Source organism: Acartia tonsa, chromosome 6, assembly GCF_053477335.1.
Source record: "Acartia tonsa isolate MP-2025a chromosome 6, ASM5347733v1, whole genome shotgun sequence".
Lineage (NCBI taxonomy): Eukaryota > Metazoa > Arthropoda > Copepoda > Calanoida > Acartiidae > Acartia > Acartia tonsa.
The window spans coordinates 11931330-11957315 of record NC_137265.1 but is presented as its reverse complement, the minus strand read 5'-3'; the positions used below and the strand labels follow the sequence as shown (position 1 = coordinate 11957315).

General features: G+C 32.2%; 3 protein-coding genes and 1 long non-coding RNA gene across 7 annotated transcripts; all 4 read right to left on the bottom strand.

Annotated features, from left to right (window-relative positions):
* Positions 1-2385: 2385 nt before the first annotated feature.
* LOC145321859 (uncharacterized) lies at positions 2386-4932 on the bottom strand. 2 transcript variants are annotated; one of them, XR_013880432.1, is made up of 3 exons: positions 3649-3963; positions 3196-3334; positions 2386-2958 (listed from the first exon to the last, which is right to left on the bottom strand). It is a non-coding gene; the product is annotated as an uncharacterized LOC145321859 (long non-coding RNA). The 2 variants fall into 2 exon arrangements; XR_013880433.1 differs by lacking the exon at positions 2386-2958 and adding an exon at positions 4720-4932 and having other exon boundaries at positions 3649-3933.
* Positions 4933-5331: 399 nt separating this feature from the next.
* LOC145321855 (dual specificity mitogen-activated protein kinase kinase 1-like) lies at positions 5332-15487 on the bottom strand. Its single transcript, XM_080163487.1, has 11 exons — positions 15353-15487; positions 14930-15084; positions 14244-14396; positions 13622-13780; positions 12424-12565; positions 10028-10095; positions 9445-9560; positions 8913-9105; positions 8080-8204; positions 7684-7749; positions 5332-5524 (listed from the first exon to the last, which is right to left on the bottom strand). The coding sequence occupies exons 2-11, from the start codon at positions 15075-15077 to the stop codon at positions 5462-5464; spliced, it is 1233 nt and encodes a 410-aa protein (XP_080019613.1). The 5' UTR covers positions 15078-15084; positions 15353-15487; the 3' UTR covers positions 5332-5461.
* On the bottom strand, positions 15420-17820 carry LOC145321857 (putative small nuclear ribonucleoprotein Sm D1). Of its 2 annotated transcripts, XR_013880431.1 has the most exons (4): positions 17673-17820; positions 17154-17278; positions 15989-16264; positions 15420-15866 (listed from the first exon to the last, which is right to left on the bottom strand). XR_013880431.1 is itself a non-coding variant. In XM_080163489.1 (3 exons), exons 1-3 carry the CDS (start codon positions 17742-17744, stop codon positions 16054-16056), a joined length of 408 nt encoding a protein of 135 aa, XP_080019615.1. In that variant the 5' UTR covers positions 17745-17820; the 3' UTR covers positions 15420-16053. The 2 variants fall into 2 exon arrangements, 1 of the variants encoding a protein (XP_080019615.1); XM_080163489.1 differs by having other exon boundaries at positions 15420-16264.
* Positions 17769-24986, bottom strand: l(2)k14505 (ATP synthase mitochondrial F1 complex assembly factor 2 homolog l(2)k14505). Of its 2 annotated transcripts, XR_013880430.1 has the most exons (10): positions 24835-24986; positions 24396-24442; positions 23885-23955; positions 22401-23126; positions 21770-21810; positions 21005-21161; positions 19828-19933; positions 19230-19444; positions 18084-18692; positions 17769-17853 (listed from the first exon to the last, which is right to left on the bottom strand). XR_013880430.1 is itself a non-coding variant. In XM_080163488.1 (9 exons), the coding sequence occupies exons 4-9, from the start codon at positions 22543-22545 to the stop codon at positions 18541-18543; spliced, it is 816 nt and encodes a 271-aa protein (XP_080019614.1). In that variant the 5' UTR covers positions 22546-23126; positions 23885-23955; positions 24396-24442; positions 24835-24986; the 3' UTR covers positions 17769-18540. The 2 variants fall into 2 exon arrangements, 1 of the variants encoding a protein (XP_080019614.1); XM_080163488.1 differs by having other exon boundaries at positions 17769-18692.
* Between the last annotated feature and the right edge of the window lie 1000 nt (positions 24987-25986).

The window sequence follows — 25986 nt, the reverse complement described above, 5'->3', positions numbered from 1 at the left end:
AGATAAACATGATTACTATATCCTAAATTTTTCTTCAAATTTAGGATATTTAGGATTTCTTTTAGATAGAAATTTAAGCATTGTGTTAATGTTCTCAGATTATTAGTGAAATGAAACAATAATTAAATTCTTAACTTCACAGGGGTTATAAAAATTTATTCTTTGCATGCTCTCTCTGGTTGCTGCCAAGTGCTGGATGGCTTCTGAATGATAAAAGTTTGTTATAAACTTAAAAATGGTGCTGTTGCTTGTTGTATGACTGTACTTCCAGGGAACTACAATCCAGAGTTAAATAGAGCTTCTAATGAATAAGATGATGAGATTATAGCTGATCTTGATGGTAAAAGGTCAACTTATAAGGAAGGAGGAGGTATAAGTGCATTTAAACTAACCTTTGTTAAAAGACTCTTGATTATAGCAGTTCTTCCTGATTGCAAAGAAACGTATGCTAATATGTCAATTTTGTTTGAAATTACAAAGCTTAACAGAATCAGCTTTCTATTTGTTGCTGATAATATGTCTTTTGTTAATACGTCTGGGTTGTCAGACATTGTCAGCACTATTTCCTTGCCCTTGTCATGTTCCTCTCAGCGAGATCACATCTACAGTTAATGATTCTGCTGAAAATACCTAAAGATCTATGGGGGGGGGGGGGGAAAGAACATTTGGAAACTTAAAGGAAAGTCATGATATATATACCACAATTTATGATTCCAACAGGAACCTTGCCAGAAACTTCTATAGACCAGTTGAAGCTTCAATTCTGAATGAAGAAACTGATGTCAAAGTTCTTGACAAGTGTCCTGATGAAGAGTTGCATGCTATGATGGGGTTTGTAAATCACACCTTTAGGGATGGTTATGATAAAGTTGTTGGGGGTAGAGAGCAAGCTGTAAAGTTTCAAAAAAAGGACTATCATGGTGTGGGATTTGAAGAAAAAAAATTAAACATGTCAGATAAGGAACTATCTTTTCTTATCTGTGGGCCACATGCCCCTGAAAATGTGAGTGAATTTACCAAATAATAAATATAAATACAAATATACTCCTACTACTTTGAAAATTAGTGTTAAATAGAGAAAATTTTATATAGTAATGGTTGGAGGGGGGAGGGCCGGGTACCCTTGGGGAAAGGAAGGGGGAACCCCTAAAGAGGAGTCATAATGCATATGATCCTCCCCAAGTGACTTATGAACTGAAAAAATAACAAAATAATTCAAATTAGAGTTAAAAAATGTGAAAAAGGTAATTTAAAAAATAATCATAGTAAGGTAGCTACTCATACAGTTTAACCAAAACCAGTTCTGGGTTCCCTGGGCATCATATTTTACTAGTTTTCATCAACTTGTCGTGTGATCTTCCGCAGGACCAATTTAGCCTTCAGATCAGGTGTGCTGGGAATCCTAATGAAAGGTTTGAAAATAAAAAATAATATGCATCAATTTACAATGAAAGCTATACTTGGAAAAATTCACAACTAAAAATGTATAAAATCTTCGCTTTAAAAAGAACTCTCGTTCTTTAAATATCGAATGTTATGTTAAAGTCAAAAGACCACTAATTAAGCAATTATTTCGTTGTAATTAGAGTAAGATTTGTTTCTTGCAGCGTTTTTTATGACTGATATTTTTTGAATAAACTTGTTGGTTTTCTTCAACTTGCACTATTATCGCGGACATCCAAGCTTTCTAATAAGTAGGACGAATAGTTACGGAACCAAGTTTTTTTAAGGAATACATGAGGAGTTTTAAAGATTTGAGGGGGTAATGAACTAATTGAAAAATTTTTGAGGCGGATAAAATTTAGGGTTTTAAAGTTTTAGGAGGGGAGAAATACCTCCTTACCACCCTCCCTCTCCACACATGGTTGTAACCCCCACGTAAGCTTTGGAATGGTTTTATGATATTTCGCTCTCCTTAAAATTAATTATGCAGTCACTTTTAAAATATCTAATATTTTTTTAGAGTGGTTGTTCGTAGTCATATCCCTTGTAGATGGCTGCGCATCCGAATATAGCTTCTATTCAGTAACACAGCTACTCTATAACCCATGTTGTCATTCAGTATGGCGCTTGTTTTTGTTGAGATTCCTTTTTCCCATGAGAGCATCTATTTTTAAACTTTCATGTATATTTTTATTTATCCTTGCATAATCATCTATTGCTGAATTAAGTGTTATCTTTTTTGGTAAAACAGGTTTTAACACAGTCGCTTTGGTGGACAGAAGCTGAAAAATCTTTGTGAAGCTGGTTCATCAATTGAAGTGAAAATTAAACCCGTCAAGATCCGATGTTTGGATGTAGCTCATTCCTGTGTATGAAATCTCTTTGAGCCAACACAACAAAATTTAGAAATGAACTGTTTTGTACGAAATAAAGAAATAAAACTAAAATTTTTGTCATTTATTTGATAAAACTAACATCTACATAAATAATAGATTAATAATTTATATCTACACCATCACATTGAAAACTTCAAAAATAACTTGTTTAATTTGTGAGAACATTTATTTGGTAATTAGTTCATGATCAACTTTTTTCCCATTTTCCAGTAATTTTAATTCAAAGTTGATCCATTTTAATACAAAAAACCAACAAACCGACTTAATATAGCTATGGATAAAATGCACAACTTTTAAAGAGGATGAAAATAGATTTATAATGTTCAAAAAGTTGCAAAATTTACAAATTACCAACAATTATGTGACAAAACACAACATTAACCTTTTAAAACATTTAATAACGTATCTTTCGTTTTGAAATAAAAACTTTAATTCAATGAAATTGTTTGATGCGAAATCCATCTTAATTTTATTAAGATTCTTACTAGAGATGTGAAGCGCCCGTGTTTTTTTAATGGCGTCGATTTCATATAGGTCGCTTCACAGAGTAATATGATTATAAACCAGGATTCTCTTTGGTTAAATAAATCTAATAAATTACAATACTAAAATATTTGATCTATAGTGCAGTTCACAATAAATGTTCCTGGTTACGACCATCTCCAAAAATCTATGAACTTTAAAGGCTACTAGCTGCCAAACGGCTGAAGTAATGATTAATGACATTCTAGATTATTTGTAGGCCTTCTTTTGTCTAATAAAATTTAGTGCTAGCATAATCTATGCGTTCAACTGTTTGGCCGTTAGCGGCCTTTAAAGTTGATTTTTTAGATAATAATTTCCAGCAACATTTTACAGTGAACTACACAAAATATTAATAACATTACACACACACATAATACAAAATATTATTCAACAAGAAAGTTTATTCTTTAATATTCTTTATTATAATGGTTATTTTTAATTAGAAGGAATTGGAAAATTATGATTAAATTCTTAAATGCCACATTTAGAGATTTAAATATTAACTAATGGCTACGCCTCTTTTAGAAATGGCAGGAGGGGAGTAAGTCGACCCACAAATTTAAATTTTAGATATAAAAATAAACAAGGTTGAATTTATTTCCAGGGGCGATTTTTCTTTGAAGGGTTAAGGTACCCTTCCAGAAATAGTTACATAATCTTCCTTGGATAGATAAGAAATTTCACTGTAAAAAAAACCATATCGGTCCAGTGAGATCTTTCATTTTACAAAGACATACAGACATCCTGTTACTTTTATAGAAGTATAAGAAGCAGAATGAGGCACCTTAAGTTCAAATTATAATAAACTTGAACAATTAATATTCATTTTTATATAGTTGATAAATAAGCATTAGATTTAGGCCTTGAGTAGTAGAGCTTAACTAACATTTTAAACATTGTTAGATAAATAAATTAAGCTTAAGTTTTGTTTTGGTCTAACTTATGCAAGACTTAGGTCAACTTAAGTTTCATAAATATCGAAAAACAAGCAAAACTTTGAGGATATGAAATATAGATAAAGGATAAAGCTACGTGTAGTTAAATTGATGATTGTTTAAAGAAAGGATAACTTTTTTCACAAAGTATGCCAAATTCACCTAGCTAGTAATTATAAGAACAATTAAAATGCGAATTTTAAGGCTCCCCCCTCCCGCGCAAGTTCCAAAATTTGTAACTAGCTTACATGCCATGTAATTGTTGATTTCTAACCTAATTCTAAGTTTTGCTGGGCTGGAGGAAACATTGGACTGTAAATCACACTGGTACCCAAAGTTTTAAATACACGTCATTATTTTAAAAAACTGGGTAGTTTTAAGAATTTTAAGAGTTGGTTTCAGTCTAAACTTTTTAACCAATAACTCTAGTAAATTATTCATCATAAAGGGGGGATGAATATTAAGAGATATAAGTTTTCCGGAATTTTAATGTAGGGAGTAGATTTGAAATCTGCATCAAATTTTAAGGATTTTTTATAAAATTCGTTTTTTGTAAAATTCTTTATCTAAAAGCGAAAATACATTTTAAGTTAATTAATTTTGACCAATAGGATAGGTGGATTTTAAACTACCTGCGCTCTAATTGGTTGAATGATGTACGACATCCAATCAGAGCGCAGATTTTTAAAATCCACCAATCACAGATGCCAAAATTAATTAACTTAATTTGTATTTCCGCTTTTAGATAAAGAATTATACAAAAAACGAATTTTATAAAAAATCCTTAAAATTTGATGCAGATTTCAAATCTACTCCCTACATTACAATTTCGGAAAACTTATATCTCTTAATGAATATTAATATATCATCCATTGTCTTATCCCTTAAGATCTCTGATAAATAACAAAGGTGATTTTGACAAATTTAGTGAGAAAATGCCACCATCTTAGTTTTGATAAATGCAAGAACAATAGCATGAAGTTAATTCTATTAAAAAGTTATTTTTATCATTTGTAAACATATTTTTAAATGACTTTTTATATAAGAGATTGTATAAAATTTCAACCTTAAGAACATGTATTTTATGAAGTTGGAATTATGAAACACTGGGATAAAACTATGTAACAATGACTCTAGCATTGAGTTATTACATGTGAGTTATTTTAAAAGAAATTGTAAAAATTTATTTAGGTAGCTATATAAATAAATAGGTAGATATGGGGATTATTATTTTCAAAACAATTTCTTTTAAAATAACTCAGATTAATTAAAAGCACTGGGTTGAGTAGGTAGAAAATTTAATTGATTGTAATATTAATGAAAAATTAGTAAGTTACCTATATAGGTATTGTTTAAACAGCTATTTACTTTAATCATTTTAATATATATATTTTTAAAAAAATCTTTAATAAAATCATCATTAGAACCAAAATTTCCTGTATTAATAAGCCCCACAAATATAATAGAAACCAATGTTTTTGTTTTATTTTTGAAAAATTATTGTGCGATAACTCCCGGTTGGCTAATAAATATTTATTTTTTTGACATTATGATAGCACTTATAATTCAACTAAAACAATTAAACTTGTGAACAGTATCTACTGGATCTAATAATAAGGAGCGCGGCAAGGTAATTATGATTTCAACTATGACAGGGACGTATTAATGTGAAGGAAGGGGAAGGCGGATAATGGTTTGAACCCAAGCAGCTACATCACAGTCATCCTAAAATAAAAAGGTTTAAGCAGTTACTTTAAAAAAAAATAAGGTGTCATAGATGGGTCAGTTTTTTATCAAATCAAAATAAAATGCTTTTCCCATATGGATTCGAAACAGATTAATATCCGCTGGATTAGAACCAGTTCTCAGCCATAATGGAAATATTGTATAGCAACGTATTAAAGACAATTTTGCACAAATATCAATGGTGCATTATTTGACAAAATGTACCACTTTTCTGCACTACCTCTCCGATTTTGTTAATACTCTTTATTTTGGTCCGTTGGGTGATTCAAGGATGCTGGATGGCCAAAAAAAAGTTTCAAAGTCCCTGGATGTCTAGATATCTAGCTATCTATGAAGGTGTGTGACAAAAATTAAAAAAACACCCATTTTTTCACAATTTTAAAAATTAATTTTTTCATCAATCTTACATCCAACCTATACATTTTATACACCAAAATGATGGTTTATTCATGTAAAAAGCGCACATAATGTTATTTAGGCCAAAACTCTAATTTTACAGGGTGTCCAACAAAAAGTGTATTTTGGATATTTAGCGTAATACCCAAAATACCTGTCCGAAAAAAATCATTTTTTTGGCTTAAATCCTGTGTTTTATCTGTGGGCATATGTGGTATATAACGGTTCGGACCACCCGGGAATAAAAGGTTGTCAAATTTCACTTTGGGACACCCTTTTTTTGCGTCTGTAGTGCTAAAACTTGGTTCAAATTGGCTATTTTTTCAAATTACTCTAATATGTGTCTTAGTATGTTTGGGCATAGTGTTTTCTGACCAGATCAATATTTTCCTATTTTTTGGACACCCTGTATTTTCAAAAAAAGAGAAAAAAAAATTTGTTTTCTTTTTAAATTTTTTCTCTCTATTTTTAAGTTACTTTAAACTGTCATATAGATACAGATTTTGACTAATAACAATAATATTTGCCTATTTTTCAAATTTTTACACTTTTGGGACACCCTGTGCATGTTTTTAAATTTACCCATTTTTTGGGGGAAGGAGTCGTTTTACGGCCCTAGACTATTTCTTCATTTTTGTAGAACTTTACAACACACATCATTTGTTATTTATGCAAAAACTGAACCGTTTTGCCGTTATTTACCGCCAAATGCGGAATTTTTGACGTTTTTTGCCGTTCCCGAGGTTCTAATTGGGATTTTTGGTAAAAAGACGTTGATTTATCTAGATAACTGTGAAGTACTTTTATTTAGGAAATTTAATTTACTAAATTTCATGTGAAGTAAAAAAATTTGTATATCCAACCAAGGGGGAGGTCATTTTCTAGTAAATTCCGTAAAGGTGTGTGTGTTATAAGGCCTAAAAATAGTAGTAGAACGATAAGGTGCTCTATATATTTGTATTCCCTATTGAATAGAACAATAGGGAGCACCTTATCGTTCTACTACTATTTTTAGGCCTTATAACACACACACCTTTACACACTTTTACGGAATTTACTAGAAAATGACCTCCCCCTTTTTGTCAAAAGTAATTTCGAATGCACATGATTTTTGTTTCTTTTATTACTTATGTTATAGCAATTATTTATATTATATTCACTTCCATGACTACTTAGGTCCAAACCCTAAGAGACTATGGCTAATCAATCAATCAATCAATCAATATTATATTCACTTCATTTTCTTGTTTTAACAATTGAAATCCATCTCGACAAAAAAAGGTTAGCTGCACAAAAATTTTTACTTCACATGAAATTTAGTAAATTAAATTTCCTAAATAAAAGTATTGCAGAGTGATCTTGATAAATCAACGTTTTCTTACCAAAAATGCCCATTAGAACCTCGGGAACGGCAAAAAACGTCAAAATTTCGCTTTGGCGGTGAATAACGGCAAAAAGGTTCGGTTTTTGCATAAATAACAAATGATGTGTCTTGAAAAGTTATACAAAAATTAAGAAATATTCTAGGGCCCTAAAACGACTCCTTCCCCCCAAAAATGGGCAAAAACCATAATTTTTTAAAAACATGCACAGGGTGTCCCAAAAGTGTAAAAATTTGAATCTATATGACAGTTTTAAGTAACTTAAAAATAGAAAATTTTTTTTTAGAAAAACAAACAAATTTTTTTCTCTGTTTTTGAAAATACAGGGTGTGTATATTTAAGTAGATATTAATTTATTACCTGATCAACCCCATTCAACCAAGGATGTGACATGAGGGTAGCAAGATCAGGTCTGTCAGCCGGATTCTAAAATATATAATAAAGATAGGAATATTATCAAGACCAATGACCACAAAAAACTTTTTTTCACCGTATATAAAGGGATCTTAAGGCATACCTAATGAGTGTATTTTAAAAATAAAATTTGGGTTCTAGGGTAATTTAAGGTCCAATGTTTCCCACCCTTCCTGTTGTCTAAGTATCTATCCATTAGGCTTATCTGGAAAATGGATATATGTCAGTCAATCGAATTTGAGATTTAGGCTGTTGTTATATTTTCTTAAGTAAAAGTTGCTTCTTGATATTATATAAAAAAATAATCTTTGTCTTATCCTTTAAAAAATTTATTATGTTTACCTTTTTCAGACAAGTATCAACAAAATCTCTCATTTGATTAGAGAAAACTCTGCTGGGCAGCCTCGGGGGTGGTTGGTTCACTATGTACTCCAACAACTCAAATATCGCCATAGGTTTACTTCCAACTAGAACAAAAATCTAATTAACAAATATTATATAGAGCATTTTTCGATGTTAGTAAGGAACAAGGAAATTGATGTGCAACCCCAATTATAATAAACAAAATTACAACCTAAGTAGATTAAAATTGTTAGTCGATAAGTTTGGAAAAAGCCTGGTTTGTACGATGGAATCAAGATTTAAAAGAAGTCCCCAAAATTCGCAAGATATTAGTATGGTACTAAGGTCTGTGGTGTCCTAGGACTAAGAGGTGATAGTACAGACATCATATTATCCTAGTCCTAAGGTCCTACCTGTGTGTGGTGTCCTAGGAGTACGAGGTGATGGAACAAACATCACATTAGCCTGGTCCTAAGGCCCTACCTGTGTGTGGTGTCCTAGGAGTACGAGGTGATGGAACAAACATCATATTAGCCTGGTCCTAAGGCCCTACCTGTGTGTGGTGTCCTAGGAGTACGAGGTGATGGAACAAACATCATATTAGCCTGGTCCTAAGGTCCTACCTGTGTGTGGTGTCCTAGGAGTACGAGGTGATGGAACAGGCATCATATTAGCCTGGTCCTAAGGTCCTACCTGTGTGTGGTGTCCTAGGAGTACGAGGTGATGGAACAAACATCATATTAGCCTTGTCCTAAGGTCTTACCTGTGTGTGGTGTCCTAGGAGTACGAGGTGATGGAACAGGCATCATATTAGCCTGGTCCTAAGGTCCTACCTGTGTGTGGTGTCCTAGGAGTACGAGGTGATGGCACAGGCATCATATTTGCTGGATCCTCAGTGAAGACAGGTCCAAATATGGTGGCTAAATAGTTTGGGTCAGGTGGGGGAATGGGATAACATCCTAATGCCATTTCTAGTAGAGATAATCCAAGGGACCAGAGATCACTTGCCACGCTGTACTGAGATCCCTAAACAAAAAGAAATATCTCAGATACAGTGAGGTTTGAATATAAAAATATCTGGTAATTAAGTTATGTAGGACATTTCAACATCCAATAAAGAAAGACATTTAAAGAAGCTACCGAAAAACAGACGTAACAAGGCATGAAAGTTTTATTTTAATTAAATGTTATTTTTTAGCTTTACAAAGCATTTAATAATCAAATAGGAGAACACGGTAAAGATAAGTTTATAAGTGTCCTGCATGCCGTGATTAAAAGCTCTGCTTTTCAAGAAGACCCTACATACGAAACTTTTCTGCCTATCAAAAACAATCCTTATTGAAACAAAGCTATATGATAAAATACCTGTAACCGCTCTGGCGACATGTAACTCCTTGTACCGACGAATGAATTTGCCATGGAATCAATGAGCTGACCAGAAACTCCAAAATCACAGATTTTTATTTCTCCGGCAGAGTTGACTGAAAACAAATATGTCAATTTAAGGAGTTTGTATGTTAATATTGGACAAATATTGTGCAATTTTTTCTTTGATAAATAAAAGTGTTATTCAAGGGTGTATAATAGTATAATTCTATCATACTTGAATTTCATCATCCCCCCCCCTCTATTTCTTTTTCAGATTTATGTATTAAAAATACTGAATATTTCTTGTTTTGTATTATGAGATTATGAAAAATATATACCCCTGGAATTAATCTACTATACCTAACTAGTTTTAATGAGCTTCTAACATAGCAGCAGTTGGAAACCTTTTTTAAGCCCATGTATTTAAAATAGTATTTTTTTGTCTGTATATTTGATTTCGACAACTGGTGAACCGTTAGAGTTCTTTATTTAATTCTTTGGTTTTTTTTCTTCTGCTTTTTCTACCCTTAAATTACAGAGTTCTAAGAAGTTTAAATGTAAATACTTTAAAGTAAGTTACCTAAAATATTTGAAGGTTTGACATCTCTGTGAATTATTTTATGCTTCTCTCTAAGATACTGAAGCCCTCTAAAATGATAATTTCTTTATTTAACAAGTTCGAAAGGTATATAAAAAACATCGTAAAACTTATATTTAAACTACTTGATTACTATCATTGTTAAGTTGCAAAGCTTCTCTATATAGCTACCATTTGTCCGAGTTTCCTTCAATTAAGGAAAGTTAATGAGAGCATACTTTTCGCTCTAGCCTTTTCCCTAACTGATCAGTTTCTATCTTTCCAATAGTTAACTGTGTATTCTATCCTTATACTAAAGTAACAGGATGTTTGTCTGTCTGTGTGTCTGTCTGTGTGTACCGAAGGATCTCGCTAACCGCTGAACCGATTGGGTTCTCCTTAACAGGGTAGATTCTCATATGTCCCGGGAAGGTTTATAACTATTTTGGGGGAGGGTACCACCACCCTCCCTAGAGAAATTAAATTTTTTAAAAATTTACCAATTTTAGAAAGAGAGTTCAACGAAAAATAAACGTCAAACGTAAATTTTTTTTAACTTTTTCTTTTAAAATCTAAAATAAGAAATTGAATTATCAAATTCGACGCTCTCCTCCTCAAGTGCCCCTAGAGGCCTCTAGGGGCGTAGCCGCTAGTTAAATATATGGGAATCATGGATTATGGAAAGAAAACGAAGAGGCGCCTTCGTCGTATTTTCACAGTAGGGTTTCTCCTATTTCTAGCCACTGTGGGGGGGGCTCTAATCTTAAGGGGCAATCAATAATCATTAACATTTACTTAACCTGAAAAAAAACCTATCAAAAGCTACTGTGAAAATACGACGAGACCCGCTACTTTGGTTTCTTTCCATGATCCAAATATTCACAGTTATGGAATCTCGACCACAAAGATTTTTTTATCCAATCTTGACAAGTGAGGTATTTTTGGAAAAAGGAATATATATAGAAAACGCCTATGAAAATTAGAAAATCCGCAGAAATCATATTTGCAAGTTATTTGCAAAAATCTGCAATGCTAATTTGCAAAATTAATTTCATGCCTTAAATGACTTATTTAGAAAAAATCTTTTCATGAAATGTGTTTATTTATAAGTTTAGAACGTACTTAGGGCAAAAAAAATATCTTTAGTGTTACTTTTTTCACCTTATATATGAAAAAAGCAGTTTCTCACATTTTATGATAAAAAAAGGTATAGGAACAAAAAATATGTTTTTTCTTGATGTAAACACAATAATTGGCATAAAATCTATCATCCTAAATGTAAAAATCAGATATAGAATCCTTTTTAGAGCTAATATAGTGCAAAAAGTAACCAAGACATTTTTGCAAAGTATGAAAATCTGAAGAAAATAGTTCTTTGTGCTTTTGATATACATACCAGATAAATGTATATAAAATTAGTGATTAAAAACTATAAAACATGTCATAAGTTTTTTCAACACTGTCATTGATTAAATTGCACTTTTAGGTATAAGAATTACCGAAGTAGTGCATAAAAACTCTTTTTAAGATGTAATTAAAAATAATAAATGCCAAAAAAACCAACTACAAAATGGTCTACTGCATTATAAAAAACGCCTAATTGTTGATTTGAATTTATTTTGTTTAATAACTTAATAAAAAGAGTTTTTATGTGCTACTTTGGTAATAAGTAAACCTAAAAGTTCATTTAAATCAATGATAGGGTTGAAAAAAATTTAACTTGTTTTATAGTTTTTGATCACTAATTTTATATACATTTATCTGATATGTATATCAAAATCAAAAAGAACTATTTTCTTCAGATTTTCATACTTCGCAAAAATGTCTTGGTTACTTTTTGCACTATTTTTGCTCTAAAAAGGATTCTATAACTGATTTTTACATTTAGGATGATAGATTTTATGCCAATTATTGTGTTTACATCAAGAAAAAACATATTTTTTGTTCCTATACCTTTTTTTATCATAAAATGTGAAAAACTGCTTTTTTCATATATAAGGTGAAAAAAGTAACACTAAAGAAATTTTTTTTGCCCTAAGTATGTTCTAAACTTATAAATAAACACATTTCATAAAAAGATTTTTTCTAAATAAGTCATTTAAGGCATGAAATTAATTTTGCAAATTAACATTGCAGATTTTTGCAAATAACTTGCAAATATGATTTCTGCGGATTTTCTAATTTTCATAGGCGTTTTCTATATATATTCCTCTTTCCAAAAATACCTCACTTGTCAAGATTGGATAAAAAAATCTTTTTCGTCAAGATTCCATAACTGTGTATTGTTATCATCTGTTGTTTTAACTGCCCTATTACATGTGAAAAGTACATTAAAATATTCCGTGAAAAGCCAGGAATGACTATAAATGAAAGATAATAATAAATAGTTTGAAACCAACCTTAAAACAGCGTATGTAATCTTGCGAAGATATTTCTCTGGTATCCTGCCGTTCTTCTTGATGACAAGGTCCAGAGAGCCACCGTCCATGTACTCCATGCAAATGTTGATCTCGCCGTCAGAGTGAAATGCGCCATAAAAACCTGGGTAACAACAAATATTTGAAAACAAGATTAATTATCATGAAAACTTGTGCTTTTTGTGAATTTTAAAAAAAATCTTATAGAAAGTCTATAAAGAATTTTTGAGACCCGAAGCTAAATAAAAATAGAATCCGAAGAAAACAGGCAGAATACGCACAACTTTATTTAGACAGCCAAACACACATACTACTACTTTGTTTTAGAGGTTATTGAGGCCATTCAAATAGCGAGAAAGCACATAAAGCATTACTTGATTTGTTAGAAAAGGTAAAGATTACTGCCCGTTAGAAACAAAAAAATAAATATTCCATAAATACGTATTACGTAAATATAAAATCGATTGTAATTTGTTCCCAAACTTTTTGTTTAAAAATAGAATTTAAGTTTCTTTACTGTAAAATAGATTACCTATCGATTCATTATATATTGATTTTTATTTGATTTTAAGAAAATTTATTTTGCCTTAAATTTTTCTATAATATAACCTCTAAAATAGAGTAGGTGGTTCACAATTCATCATTAGATCTAAGGCCAAAACTAAGCAATCAAAAGCATGGTGTAATGACACGTTTCAGGCCAAGGCATTCACCTCTAACTATCAATTTCTAATCCATCACATCATACCGACGACATTATGCGGTACAAGTTTTTGACTATGGACTCTAGGGACGTGGTGACGCTTCGGGCACAAGTCCTCTCCACGTCACCTTTGAACATAATCTGCGTTTTAAATTGCAGTGTGACACGCTCAATCACCTAGGGTATCAACACCCATCAGACAACCAACCCTTTGATTGCACGACCTTTGTCTGAGAAGTCCTAACTGTGCATGGTAATGAGTTGCGCCTGTTTTGGGCCAAGGCATTCCCCCTACTCTAACTATTTATGTCGCGAATCTGAAATAGCAGCAGTAGGAACCATTTTTAACGTCTTTTTAACGCGATGTCGGACAGAGAATCGAACCTATCACCTTCCCAACGACGAGCGGATGCGCTACGTGTTGAGCCACGGTCGCGGGTTATGCGGTACAAGTCATACCAGTTCAAGTTTACTTACCTACAATATAAGGAGAGTTACAGTCATGAAGAATCTTGAGCTCAGTGATAATTTGTTTCTTGATGGCGGGTTTCACCTCGAGATGAATCATTTTCTTCGCAATAACTGTTCCTGTCTCCTTGTGGCGGACACAGTGCACTACACCGCCATTTCCAGCTCCTAGAATCATTTTTTTTGTCGCATCGTTTTATAGAGAGCTTTCCACGGATATTAAAATGAAAATTTATATGATAGATTAAAACCATTTTTGTATAGCCCCGGGCTAACAAATTTGGTTTCAATTTTAAGGTTTTCATTTAGATATTCTTGGAAAATTGTCTGTAATACGATGCTAAACATAATTTTTTAGTATGGCTGAGAATTGGTTTTAATCCAGCGGATATTAAACATTTTGGAAGCCATACTGAAAATATTTTTCTTTGGAAAAAAAATATAAATATGGGTTTAAAGTAGCTTTTGATGGTCAAAAGAAGGTTTGAGTGAAAGCACCGACAATTTTCAACAACACATATTAGTTTTCTAGTTTCAGCGGTCATATAAAGAACCCAAAATGTGCAATATATCAGTTTTTTTATGTGTTTCAATTACCGACCTCTGTGGCTTTTTGTGTCAAAAAAGTTACCTAATTCAGAAATCTTCTCAAAGTCATCCTCTGATTTGAGTTCTCCCAGCTGTTTCTTTTGATTGAGAAAGAATTCCAATCTTTTCCTCTGTTCCTCGTCCACATCTGAGATAGCCAGGTCACTTATACTGGCAACTGTCATCATTTCAGTCACTATCATAAAATATCAAGACTAATATAAAAGCAAAGTTAGATTATTAGTTTAGGTTATATTGGGTACTGGGTAGAACCCCCAATGGGTTTTAGCATAGGGAAATTAAACTACCCACTCCTATAATATCTTTAGAAAGAGAGGAGGAGGGCATGGCTCGTCGACAGGCACTTTAAGAAAACACTAAATTATCTTCCTAAATAAAGAATAGTAGGTATATAGAAAATACTAAGTTAAAACTGAAGTTGATTTTACCAAAACCAATAATGTACATCAAAGAAAATCCTTAATTAAGATTTTTTTTCTGTCAATAGAATAGATAGTGAAATACAATATAAATAATGATAAAGATAGGTAAAATGTATTTAGGCATTAAACTGTATTCTTTTACAAAAAAAACGCCAATAGTGTCGGAAATAGGAAAGCAATTTTCGGATACTTATATAAAATAAATTTGCTAGCAGACGAAAAAGGTCCCATCACTTGAGCCAGGTAAATGTCTTGGTTATAAATCTCTTGTTCATTATTATTTTACCTATATTACTTTGTAGTGGGGGAACAGGGGGTGGTCCCATGACATCACCAGGCTGGAGGGGGGCGCCACCTGGCCCCCACTGATCCTCGTTCGGGGGCAGGGTCAACGGCAAGGGGGGTGGCCGTCTCATTTTTTTACCGCTAGACATTTTGTGACTAAAGTGCAACATTATGAAGTTTATGTTTTAATTTAATTTTGTGCTTATCTCATATTTGATTAAAAAGGATATTTTCCCTTCAGAGAAAGTTTTTTTTGTTGTTGAAAAAAGTAGGTATATTTTCTTTAACTTTAACAGCTAGAGTAAGCAATTCTTTAAGCATTCATTTAATGAAATTTTTTTTATCCAAAATTATAATTAAAAAAACATAATTTCTTTTACTAGGTAGTTATTTATAATAAAAATGATTAGGACATAAACTTCACCTTTGGTTTAATTGACTTGACTACTAAATTGTTTAGACTACACAGAATATCACCATTTAGAAAAGCATCTGAAATAACAATATTTTACAGAGGTTTAGTGTGAATGTATTCTATGATATTCAGATAATATCAAAATGGGCAGCATAATTTACAAAGGGGGAGGTAGGTTGTGATAAGATTCCGTAAATGAGTGAGTTTTAAGAATCTAAAAGAAAAGTAGAACTCTAAATTTTGTATGGCAGTTGCTCTAATAGTACAATATAGTACATATCCACGTTATACCCCATTAAAGCAACTGACATGCCAAATTTTAGAGTTCTACTTATATTTAAATTCTTAAAACTCACACATTTACGGAATTTTTGCACAACCTACCTCTTCTTTCAAAAATCTGAGTTATCAAATATTGCGGAAAATAATATTAAAAAATGCAACAAAACAAGAGAAACATAAATAGTACAAGAGTTATACTTCCATACAAGAAGTTTGTACAGAAATATTTATAAAGCATTTTCTGAAGTATTTAATCTTACCTAGTGATTTAATGTTAAAAACTTTAGTACTGTTTTAAAAATTAAAATGGGCGATATTTGTATACACTATACTTTCAATTTGTTATTACAAAAAAATTAATACATCAGAAAATACAGAATATATTACAGTATGATGTTTTAAATCAGGTCCCAACTGTGACAGCCAACTTAACGCCTTGGACCACCAGGTCCACGTGGACCTCCAGGTCCTCTGGGGCCGCCACGACCACGTCCTCGTCCACGGCCTGATCGGGGATTGCCTCCGCGGGCGCCGCGAGCTCCGGCTCCGCCCTTGCCAGGCTTATCAGTTTTCTTTTTCCTGGGTACGTCGTCAATGAGCAGATTCTCAAGTGGGAGAGTGTCGGGCAACAGGTAATATCTAAGAAAAAAAGTAAACATTGAATGTTTTTTTTTGGCTGTTGAATGTTATTAGCATAAATCACAAGAAAACGATAATAGTTATTTATCGCAACGTATTATAAATAGCTTTCCGCGGATATAAAAATGACCAATCGTTAAATTAAAACCAGTTTTGTTAGACCCGAGATGCCGAAGGCCTAAATATTATGATTGTAAATTTTTATATTAGTAGAAAACTGGATATAATACGATACGATACATGATTTTTTAGTATGGCTTAAACCGGTTTTAATCCAGCGGATAATAATCGGTTTCGAAGCTATACTGGATAACATCTTTAAGCAAAATAAATAAGGCATTACATTCAGAGTTAGTTTGAATAAGAATAGTAAATTCATGCCAATAACCAATAGCCTACTCTATTTTTTTATTTTGAAAACTACATGGTATAATATTAGGGTTGGCAATCCGGATCCGGGATCCTCCCAAATTTTGGTCAATTTTGGAATCCGAATCCGTATCCGGAATCTGCTTTTTAATAGCGGATTGAGATTCTTGACTGGTAGGCTAAAATTAGCGTCTTGAGTTTTTTCATTCAACTCCGCCTTTATGAAGGCAAAGATTGTCATCATTATATATAATATCTTTTAAAATTTGGTTCTATTCTCGGAAGTGAATTATAGAGAACACCAAAAACATTAATTTTTAGGGCATATGTAACACTTAAATTTTTTTTATTTTTAAAAAAGCCATTAAAATTATTGCTAGAATCCGGAATCCGAATCAGGAATCCGCCAAAAATAAGAATCCGGAATCCGCCTTTTTTTGGACGGATTCTTGTAAGAATCCGAATCCGGTCCAAAAATTTGACGGATTGCCATCCCTATATAATATACTAGTTAGTTTACCTGATATTATCTCCTCTGATGGATAATTGATCCAATGACACTGGATCTCTGTTTTTTATTGTTAACTTGACATTTCTTAAATGCGTATTCATGGCAATATCCACTCCGACTATGCTTCCATATACCTACAAAATTAGATACAGCAGGTTAAACATGTAAAATAAGAAATGAAAGGGAGGGAGGGAAAATTGGATTGTTAATTAAATTAGTATTCACAGTTTTATAGACACATTCTATCATTCCTTGTCTTAAAGCCTTTGGGTACTTTTGTTTAATACTGATTTATTGCTTTAAACAAACTATCAGTGTATAAACTTTTCAACCAACAATTTATTGCTCGTTATCCTCTCAAGATCCAAGCAAAAGGAGTTTTTTTTCGATGTCAGAATTAAAAAAATAATAATCAATAGTTTTACACTTAATGAAAATACTAGTGTTGTATCTTATACAAAAAAAGTTGATATTGTTATTGCTAATCTACTTTTGGCCAAATTGGCCTTGTTCCCTCATTCTAAATACCTGTGTTCCATTTTTTAGTTCGATAGTAACTGTCTCGTGGCTCAGCTTCATCAAAAACCTGACCAACTTCATTTTGTAACGTTTATATTTTGTAAGTCTGAAAGCATAACAAATATTTCAACAATCATTAGATATTAAAACAAGATAGAGGATCACAGTGGATTTGAAACGGAAGTGGGAACTAAAAATGAACTTGTTAAATATTTCCGTTGTAGAAGCAAAAATTTCATTGTGTTGGGGAGCAGAATCTAAAAAGAGAAATTCTTTAGTAGAAGTTTTGTCTCAATATTTTCTACCTGCTTGCTCGTTAATTTGAAGAAAAAAATCTTAAGAGAAAATGTCTTGACGTTTTATGCGTCATAAAATCATATTTCCAAAAATTCTATTATTTTTTATTTAGTTCCAACTTACATTTAAAATCTTCTGCGTAGTATGATAATAGAAACCCACCAAACTATCAATGTTACCTAATTTTTTAATATTATCTCTCATTATTTGATCTTTTCTTATTAATTAAAACTTGATTAATCCACGCAGCTTGAATATTTGTATCCTGAACAAACTTAACCCTGTCACATTTAAACTGTAACTCCTCCCTATATATTTGAGCATACCCGTACACTATCACATCATTCCCAATATCAATATTGTCAACCATTATTTGCTTTGTATCAAAGAAAACTGCGGGAATCGAACTTGTTCCATCATCAATGGTAAATACAACAGGTTTATTGCTTGCACTTGGATATCGTATTGTAAGAACAGTACCGTAGCAACTAACATGGTCATTTATGGAAGCAACGGCATCCTGCAGGAAAACTGGTTTATAGAATTTAGGCTGATAGGACATTGTTTGTTTGTTTATTAACTATGCTTGGATGTTCTTCTCTCGTTTGGTGTTAATAACAGTATTGTAGTAGAGGAATATATTAGCAGCCGCGAGCCTGCTGGTTGTGTCATGTCCCTCCAGGTCGTGAGCCCATTCTACACTGCCCCACTTCTCCGTTTGGAACTCAAGCTCTAAATAAATAATATATTTCCAGTATGGCTTCGAAACCAATTAATATCGGATGGATTAGAACCGGTTTTAAGCCACACTGAAAAAAACATGTATCGTATTATATTATATCCAGTTTTCCATGAATATAAAAATGTACGATAATAATATTAAAATCAGTTTGGTTACCACGTGCCTTAGGCATCTCGGGGCTAACACAACTAGTTTTTTATCTTATAATTGTGCATTCTTATAAAGTGGATAGATGTTTATAATACGATACGATATATAACTATTATCGCATCAAAAAAGGTCTTTTGTATCTCGATATCATTATTGATTTTTAAGGCAAATGGAATTTGAATAATCTTATTTACTGAATGTGATGTAAATTTTATTTAATTTCAAGCAATCCATGTTTAGGAATTTCTAAAATCATCAAAAGTAGGATATAGACAATTTGTAGAAATTACGTTCAGACTTACAAACGTGAATACCAAAGTTATAAAAAATCTGCAAAACAAAAAAAATTAGCTAATATGATATTCTAAAGCATTTACCTAATCTAGAAAGTTTAACAGCCTGGCTAACCGTCAATTTTCTATCAATAACAGCTAAGGTGAGTATCAAGGATTTGATGGCATCACACCCGAAAGAAATCCCCTGCAGGGCCTCGAAATTGTAGGACAGCAAATGCTTCTCTAGCTTTTCAATGTGCTCTTGGGACACATGGGGTGGCGAGATATCCAATGTTGGCTCTACATTAACACCATATCTGAAGAAAGTTTTTTAATATTGAACTTTTGTAGCAAAACTAATCGCGCAATTTTTAAATCTTTAATCCTAAGATCTTTAAATTCTTTTACTAGCGGCTTCGTCTCCTAAGGGGGGGGGGGGGGTCACTTGAAAGAGTACTCAAATGTTCTGCCCCCTTTTCAAAAATTGTTTTAAACCTTTATGGACCTATAATAAGCTTCAGTTTCTGAAACACACATCATGTTACGTTTATTTAGGGATATGAAACAAATTCAAGATATGTTTTTTTATCTTGCTTACACTTTTATCTTTTTGGTCCATTTTTTCAATTATTCAACACATTTTTAAAAAGCTAATATCGGACAAAATTCTCATTGTATGGTTTTAAATTTAAAGTCTAACCTTTCGTTAAACCAATTGATAATGGGCGACCAGTTTAATTTCTGTAGCTCTAACAAGGCGGGTGGATCATCGGCATAAAATAGCACTGTGTCTGTATTCAGAAAATCTATAAAAAAGAATATGAAACATCCTACATACCTAAAGTTTTTTTGTTTACAGCAGCTTAAGTTTTCAATGACTACTGAATAGATGTTAGGGATGCTATCCATATGTTTCAGAGTTGTTTTAGGATTTTTTATTTTAGGTCTTGGGATAGTTTTATAATCTATTAGTAGGGGGCTCAGTCAATAGTAATAGAAATATAAAAGGAAAGAAGTTACTTGAAAAAGAAAACAATAAAAAGACATTAAGATAAATAATCAACCGAGGTAAGGTTATGAAATGGAATAAAAAGGGGGGGGGGGGAGTTCTGACACATTTGCGTAAACCTGGTATATAGGCTTTATCTTTGGACTGAGAGGATAGGTTATAAAAGATAAAATCATTCTTATTTTAAGATTTTTTGGATAGGCCTCCAGAGCTCCAGGAGGTCTCTGTACGGGAAAAAACTAAAAAATTGGGTTTTTAAAAAGAGTTAGAGGTTAGCTTATGAAACAAAATATGAATGTTTTTTCTTCAAACATGTGAATAACATTCAAAAAGATGCATATTTTGTTTTATGAGTTGACCTCTAACTCTCCAAAAAATCTTAAAATTTGGGAAAATTCACCAATTCAGAATGATTTTATCTTTAATAACCTATCCTCTCAGTCCAAAGATAAGCCTATATACAAGGTTGACGCAAATGTGTCGGAACTCCCCCCCCCCCCCCCCTTGATTCGACACCGCAACGCGCCATAACCAAAGACGATGAAAATAGTTTCTACTGCTGCTATGTTAGATGCACGACATTAATAGTTAATAGTAAGGGCAAGGCCATGTCACAAACAGGATCATTACCATGCAGGTAGGGCGTTCAGAAAAAAGAATGTAAAATAAAAGAGTTGGTTGTCTTTTTGACCTAATCAATAATTGACAGGTAAAAAAGGATTAATTTCATCAAAGTAGTTTCAATGATATATTCATTTAAAAATCAACCCATTGCAATTTTAAAAAGTGCCAATGAGCAGAATTGTCTGAACAACAGCCTCGTCAGTACGAAACATTTAAATCAGTAGCCAATGCCATCAATACTTACTTAAAATAGAGCTGACCAGTATTTTATTATCAACTTTGCCCGGGTTATCAATGCTAGTATTGCAGAGACCAGTGACATGCATCTGATTCAGAAAAATTTCCTCATCCTGTGACAGCCATTCGTTGGCCACTATATGTGCTAGAGCCTCGTTGTTAACCTTAATAATAGACACATTTATAAATTATAATACAAAGTAGTACATAAAGTATTTTCTGTATTTAGCTTAAGATTTCTGTAACTAATGAACTAATTGAGTTTTTTATTTTAGGGAGCTTTACGTAGGTCCTGGGATGGTTTTAGGCTAATTTGTATTTCAGATTAAAGTCTTGAATTGGTTTTATTTCTACCCTTCCCTTCTAGATGCTAGCGGCGCAACCGCTAGGATAAGGTCAAGTAACACTGATAGTATTCACAAACCAAAGCGCAAAATAAACATTATGTATTAAAAACTTTTGTAGGTACTCTGTAATAGTATAATAAAAACATTCAAATGGCATATATTAAAATATTTAACCAAGTTAGTTACTACAAAATGTTTTCTATAGAAAGGAGACGGACACTTGCTATAGAAGAGCTGCACTATTAATAACTAGCGATAGCACCCCCAGCCTCTAAAGGCTTCACAATATCCTATTACGACCCTTAGTTTCTCCTAAATACATATACCAAATAATAAAGCTATTTCCGAGATCCTATGTATCAAAACAAACACAAAACCTTACTTCTTTATAATATAAATCATGCAGATTTTAATAAAATTCTAACCTGAAACGTTGATCCACAAGGAGTCTTTAGTTTTTTGTTATCTAAATTATTAATTAATATAAATTATAATATTCATTTTATTATCAAATAAACCGAGGTTTTAAACAAAATAAGTAATAAAAATAAAAGACGGTTGTCCTTTATAACAATAAAGTATTGAATTTTAGACAAAGACAAACAAAACATCTTTAGGTAAGGGTATTTTATATCCTACAAGGCCATTAAAACATGTTTGAAAATCAAACTTCCATCAATACCCAACAAACATTGGTTTGATTATTTTTTAGTTATTCTTTGCATCGCTTATTGGCTTAATTATACTTATTAAAAGCGATGCTTCTCTGTAATTAGGGTTCGTCCGTAATGTTAAGTTATTTTCGTTAATTTTAGACATGTTTGAATTGTCCTATCGATTTCAACCTTTGTATGATGATTCCAATAACAATTAGGTACGATCAAGGAAGCGTAGCAACTCTATTACCGTTACCAGAATGCCCTTACGTCCATTTAAAACATGTTCTGAGACTCTACCTACAAGTGGTAATGTTAGCTTTCTAACCTTTCAGAACTTCGCTTTTATGGATGTTGTCATCCTTGTTGTTTTGTGATTGTACTAAAAAAAATCACCAACCTAGATTAATCTCAAACTTAGAATTATTCTGTACAACACTGACATTCTTATAAAATCTTTTCTTTCTAACCGTGTGTAGATCTCGTAACCCCAATCTGTTGGCACTACTACATTGTGGCAACACACTTTTTATAAACCTAAACATCTGAAATTATTAAAAACATTATTCTTGTAGTAATATCATTTTTGACTAATTAACTAATATATGTTTACTAGTGTTTTTGACATATTTTTAATGACTTGTTAGTGAAATTTTTGTTTTGGTTTCTTCAGTTTATTACCATACAATAAAGGAGGTAAAATTGGCTGCATTTGAGGGATATTTTATCTAAAGGCAAACTAACTTGCACTTTAAATAAGTCAATTTACAAATAGTTTTTCTTTAGATTCCACATCCTCGTCACTGATTATATGAATGTAAATATTTTTCCAGTATGGCTTCGAAACCGATTAATATCCAGTCGGTAATAGCCGGTTTTCGGCCACACTGAAAAATCATCGTATCGTATCATATCCAGTTTTCTACGAATATAACAATGTACAATCAAAACTGGGTTTAATCCTATAATTGTACATTTTTATATCCACGGAAAGCTGTTTATAATACGATGCAATAAATAACTAACTGTATGAATCATATTTTGGTTTTCATATTTTTGGCCGCAGCCCGCAGACAATCCATCATTTCTTTAAACTCTTGAGAACATTGGTGCTTGCGGACCTCATCTAAAATAAATATTATCATACTAAAGAATACTAACATTGTTTTCATAAGGGTTTTTATCAAGTAGACCTGATGAAAATCATGATGTAAATAAACTTAGAAATTCAACGTAATTTGACCATAATAGCATGTCAACCTTTAAAGTAATATGCTTTTCATCATTTGTGTAAGAAGGAAACTATTTACTGTTCCCGAAACTTAATAGGTATACAAAGACATTTTGGATATTATGATTTTAGACAGCTAAATAAAAAAAATACTCTTAATTTGTCGGAGCCGTATAATTTTGATGCGGCTCCGGCTCCTACCTTAAAATTAATATATCAATTTTTTTTTCATTATTAAATTTGATAAAATAAAATAAATAATATAAAATGTTTTGCTTTTATTTGATTAAAGCTATATAAAAGTAGAAGGATGTGTGTCTAATTGTTAAGTAACAATAGTTTTTCAGTTTATTATATGGAAATAGACCGTTGCCAAATTATAATATTACTTTTAAAAATCATTTTTAGCTAGTCCGGAGCCGGAGCCGTTTTTAACGAAAAATACGGCTCCGGCTCCACCAAAAATGTTGCCGCTCACGGCTCCCGGCTCCGGCTCCGGAACCCTGCTCTTAATGCAACATGCAATTCTGAATACACAGAATATTTTGTTTTTTCGTCTAATTGTATTTAGATGCTCAAGTTTATTATATAATAATTTTAATTGTCTGGATTTTGCTTTTATGCCTACACTGAACCTAATAAGTTGAACCTACCGAATGCGTTGCCAACACAGCGACCATATTTGACTGTCTGGGGACCACATTCAGCCACTAACAACGGATATCTGGAATGAATTATAATTTAGAAACCATATTATAAAAGCAAGATTAGTTTTCATGAAAACTGATTCCTCTACGAAATTAAAAACAAGATATTCTTTCGTTTGCAGAGATAATATCCCATAGGAAATCTAGAAAGGGATAAGTAGGTTGCGGGTAAAATCCGTAAAGGTTGTGTTTTAAGTTAAAGCCTTATAAGGTTCTAGGGGAATAGACGCTAATTTACGATAAAGCATTAAATAATTTTTTTAATTTGAAGAAGTATAGGTACCTAGATTACATGCCTCATCATAACAAAATTTTAAAAGATCTTGTCGAATTATTTTTTTATAGTAACAATTGAAACTGTTAAAACCAGAAATGAGACTATAAGATAAATTAAAAATAGCAAGGACAAATATGATCGTAGAAAGTAAAACCAAAATTAGTTTAAAAAAATCCTTACTTGCCCAATCTAGCTCTTGCTGTACGGACACTCTCCATATTTTAGATCTACATAAAAAAAATAAAAAGATGTAAATATCTCAATACAAGAAGTAAATAATTTTAGGGGAAAAGTTAAAATTTTAATTTTTCTGGCCATCTATTTTTGTTTACCAACTACGTATATGAGGGAAGTCTAACCTTTTAATTTTGAGGGGTTTCAAAGTTTAGGGGGGGGGGGGGGAACTCTTTACACCCACCCTTGGACGTCTTCTAAGATGCTTATATTTTCAACGCCAAGTTCTATTTAACACCATAACCAATCTAATAAAACTAGTAAAACAAACATCAAAATAGCTTTTTCCTAAAAACAAATAGTTAAAGAAAGGGTTGTGGGTGATTATTTTGGACTACTGGCTAAATAAAATAAAAATATACCTAATAAAATAGAAAGTGTTTACCTTATTAGTCTACTCTGTCTTCTTTTGTAGTCCTCCAACCTTTGGTAAATGGATTTTGATACACGCCAGCGTCAACAAAACGTTGTTTCTTAAGCTCCTGGATGTACTGCTCGTCAATCGAGGGTGTTTTGAAAACTTTGAACAAAACTGGACTAAAATAAAAAAAAAAACAGATATACAGTTAGTCTGAGACAAATGGCAAAAAATGGCGAGAAAGAGACAAAAAATTTAAATCTAATTTTGAATTATATTAAATTAACATGGGGTTGGAGGGGGGGGGGGGGGGGAGTTAATGTTTAAGCGAGTCAAAAAACTTCTAGTTTACGCAACTTCTAATTTGATTGATATAATTCCATGCGGACCAAAGGGTCCATTAGAGAAATATCATGGTCTCTGATCATACATGCAGTACTTTTCAGCTCCTCAGTTCCACTAGGTGGCCCCTCTCCTCCTTATAGAAAAATATCCTCTTATAGGTCTGCATTTAGGTGTTAAAAAAATTTTTTGGCGCTACGCGCCAAAAAATCACTAAAAACAATTTTTGGCGCTTCGCGCTAAAATAACACTAATACAATGGTAATTAATTTTTATTAGAATTAGATATTATGCTGAAGACAGTCAAAGAATCCCCTTCTTAACAATCTTAAAGCAATTTTATAGTTTTTTGTGAGAAAGAAATATTTACAATTTTTTTTTTTAAACTGAATTTTGATCAATTTGATTGGTTAATTAAAATGATTGATATTTTTTACTTATTATTACTTAGGTAGTTATTTTTTAGACTTCAAGAAATATTTTTGTATAATGAATATTAAAGGGGGACGTAACTGAAGCTTTTTTGATGCAGGGGGGGGGGGGTTTCTCAGGAACCACTTGATGAACCGTGTAAATTTTTTGGACTTAAGCTTTTATGGGTATGAACATATTATGGTTTCAAAGTCAACCCCCTAACCCCACCCCCTAGCCCCCCAGGGCTCAAAAACCCCCTAAAACTGAACCTAACCTTAATTTTCTCAGAAACCATTTGACCAATAGGGGTGATTTCTTAAACTTAAGCTGTTATGGTTATAAACTAACTTCTATTTTAAAAGTTACTCCCATGCCACCAACCCCTAGCCCTCCCTGGCTCCAAAAAACCCTAAAATGAACCTA

Excerpts from the sequence above, each read along its gene's own strand:
- LOC145321857 (XM_080163489.1), bottom strand. The coding sequence starts at position 17,744 with ATGAAGTTGGTCAGGTTTTTGATGAAGCTGAGCCACGAGACAGTTACT. Across the intron at positions 17,279-17,672 it reads AACTAAAAAATGGAACACAG|GTATATGGAAGCATAGTCGG; the intron begins GTATTTAGAATG and ends CTAATTTTGTAG. Across the intron at positions 16,265-17,153 it reads ATCAGAGGAGATAATATCAG|ATATTACCTGTTGCCCGACA; the intron begins GTAAACTAACTA and ends TTTTTTTCTTAG.
- LOC145321855 (XM_080163487.1), bottom strand. The coding sequence starts at position 15,077 with ATGTCTAGCGGTAAAAAAATGAGACGGCCACCCCCCTTGCCGTTGACC. Across the intron at positions 13,781-14,243 it reads TGAGAAGATTTCTGAATTAG|GAGCTGGAAATGGCGGTGTA; the intron begins GTAACTTTTTTG and ends AAATGATTCTAG. Across the intron at positions 9,561-10,027 it reads CAAACCTTCAAATATTTTAG|TCAACTCTGCCGGAGAAATA; the intron begins GTAACTTACTTT and ends ATTTGTTTTCAG.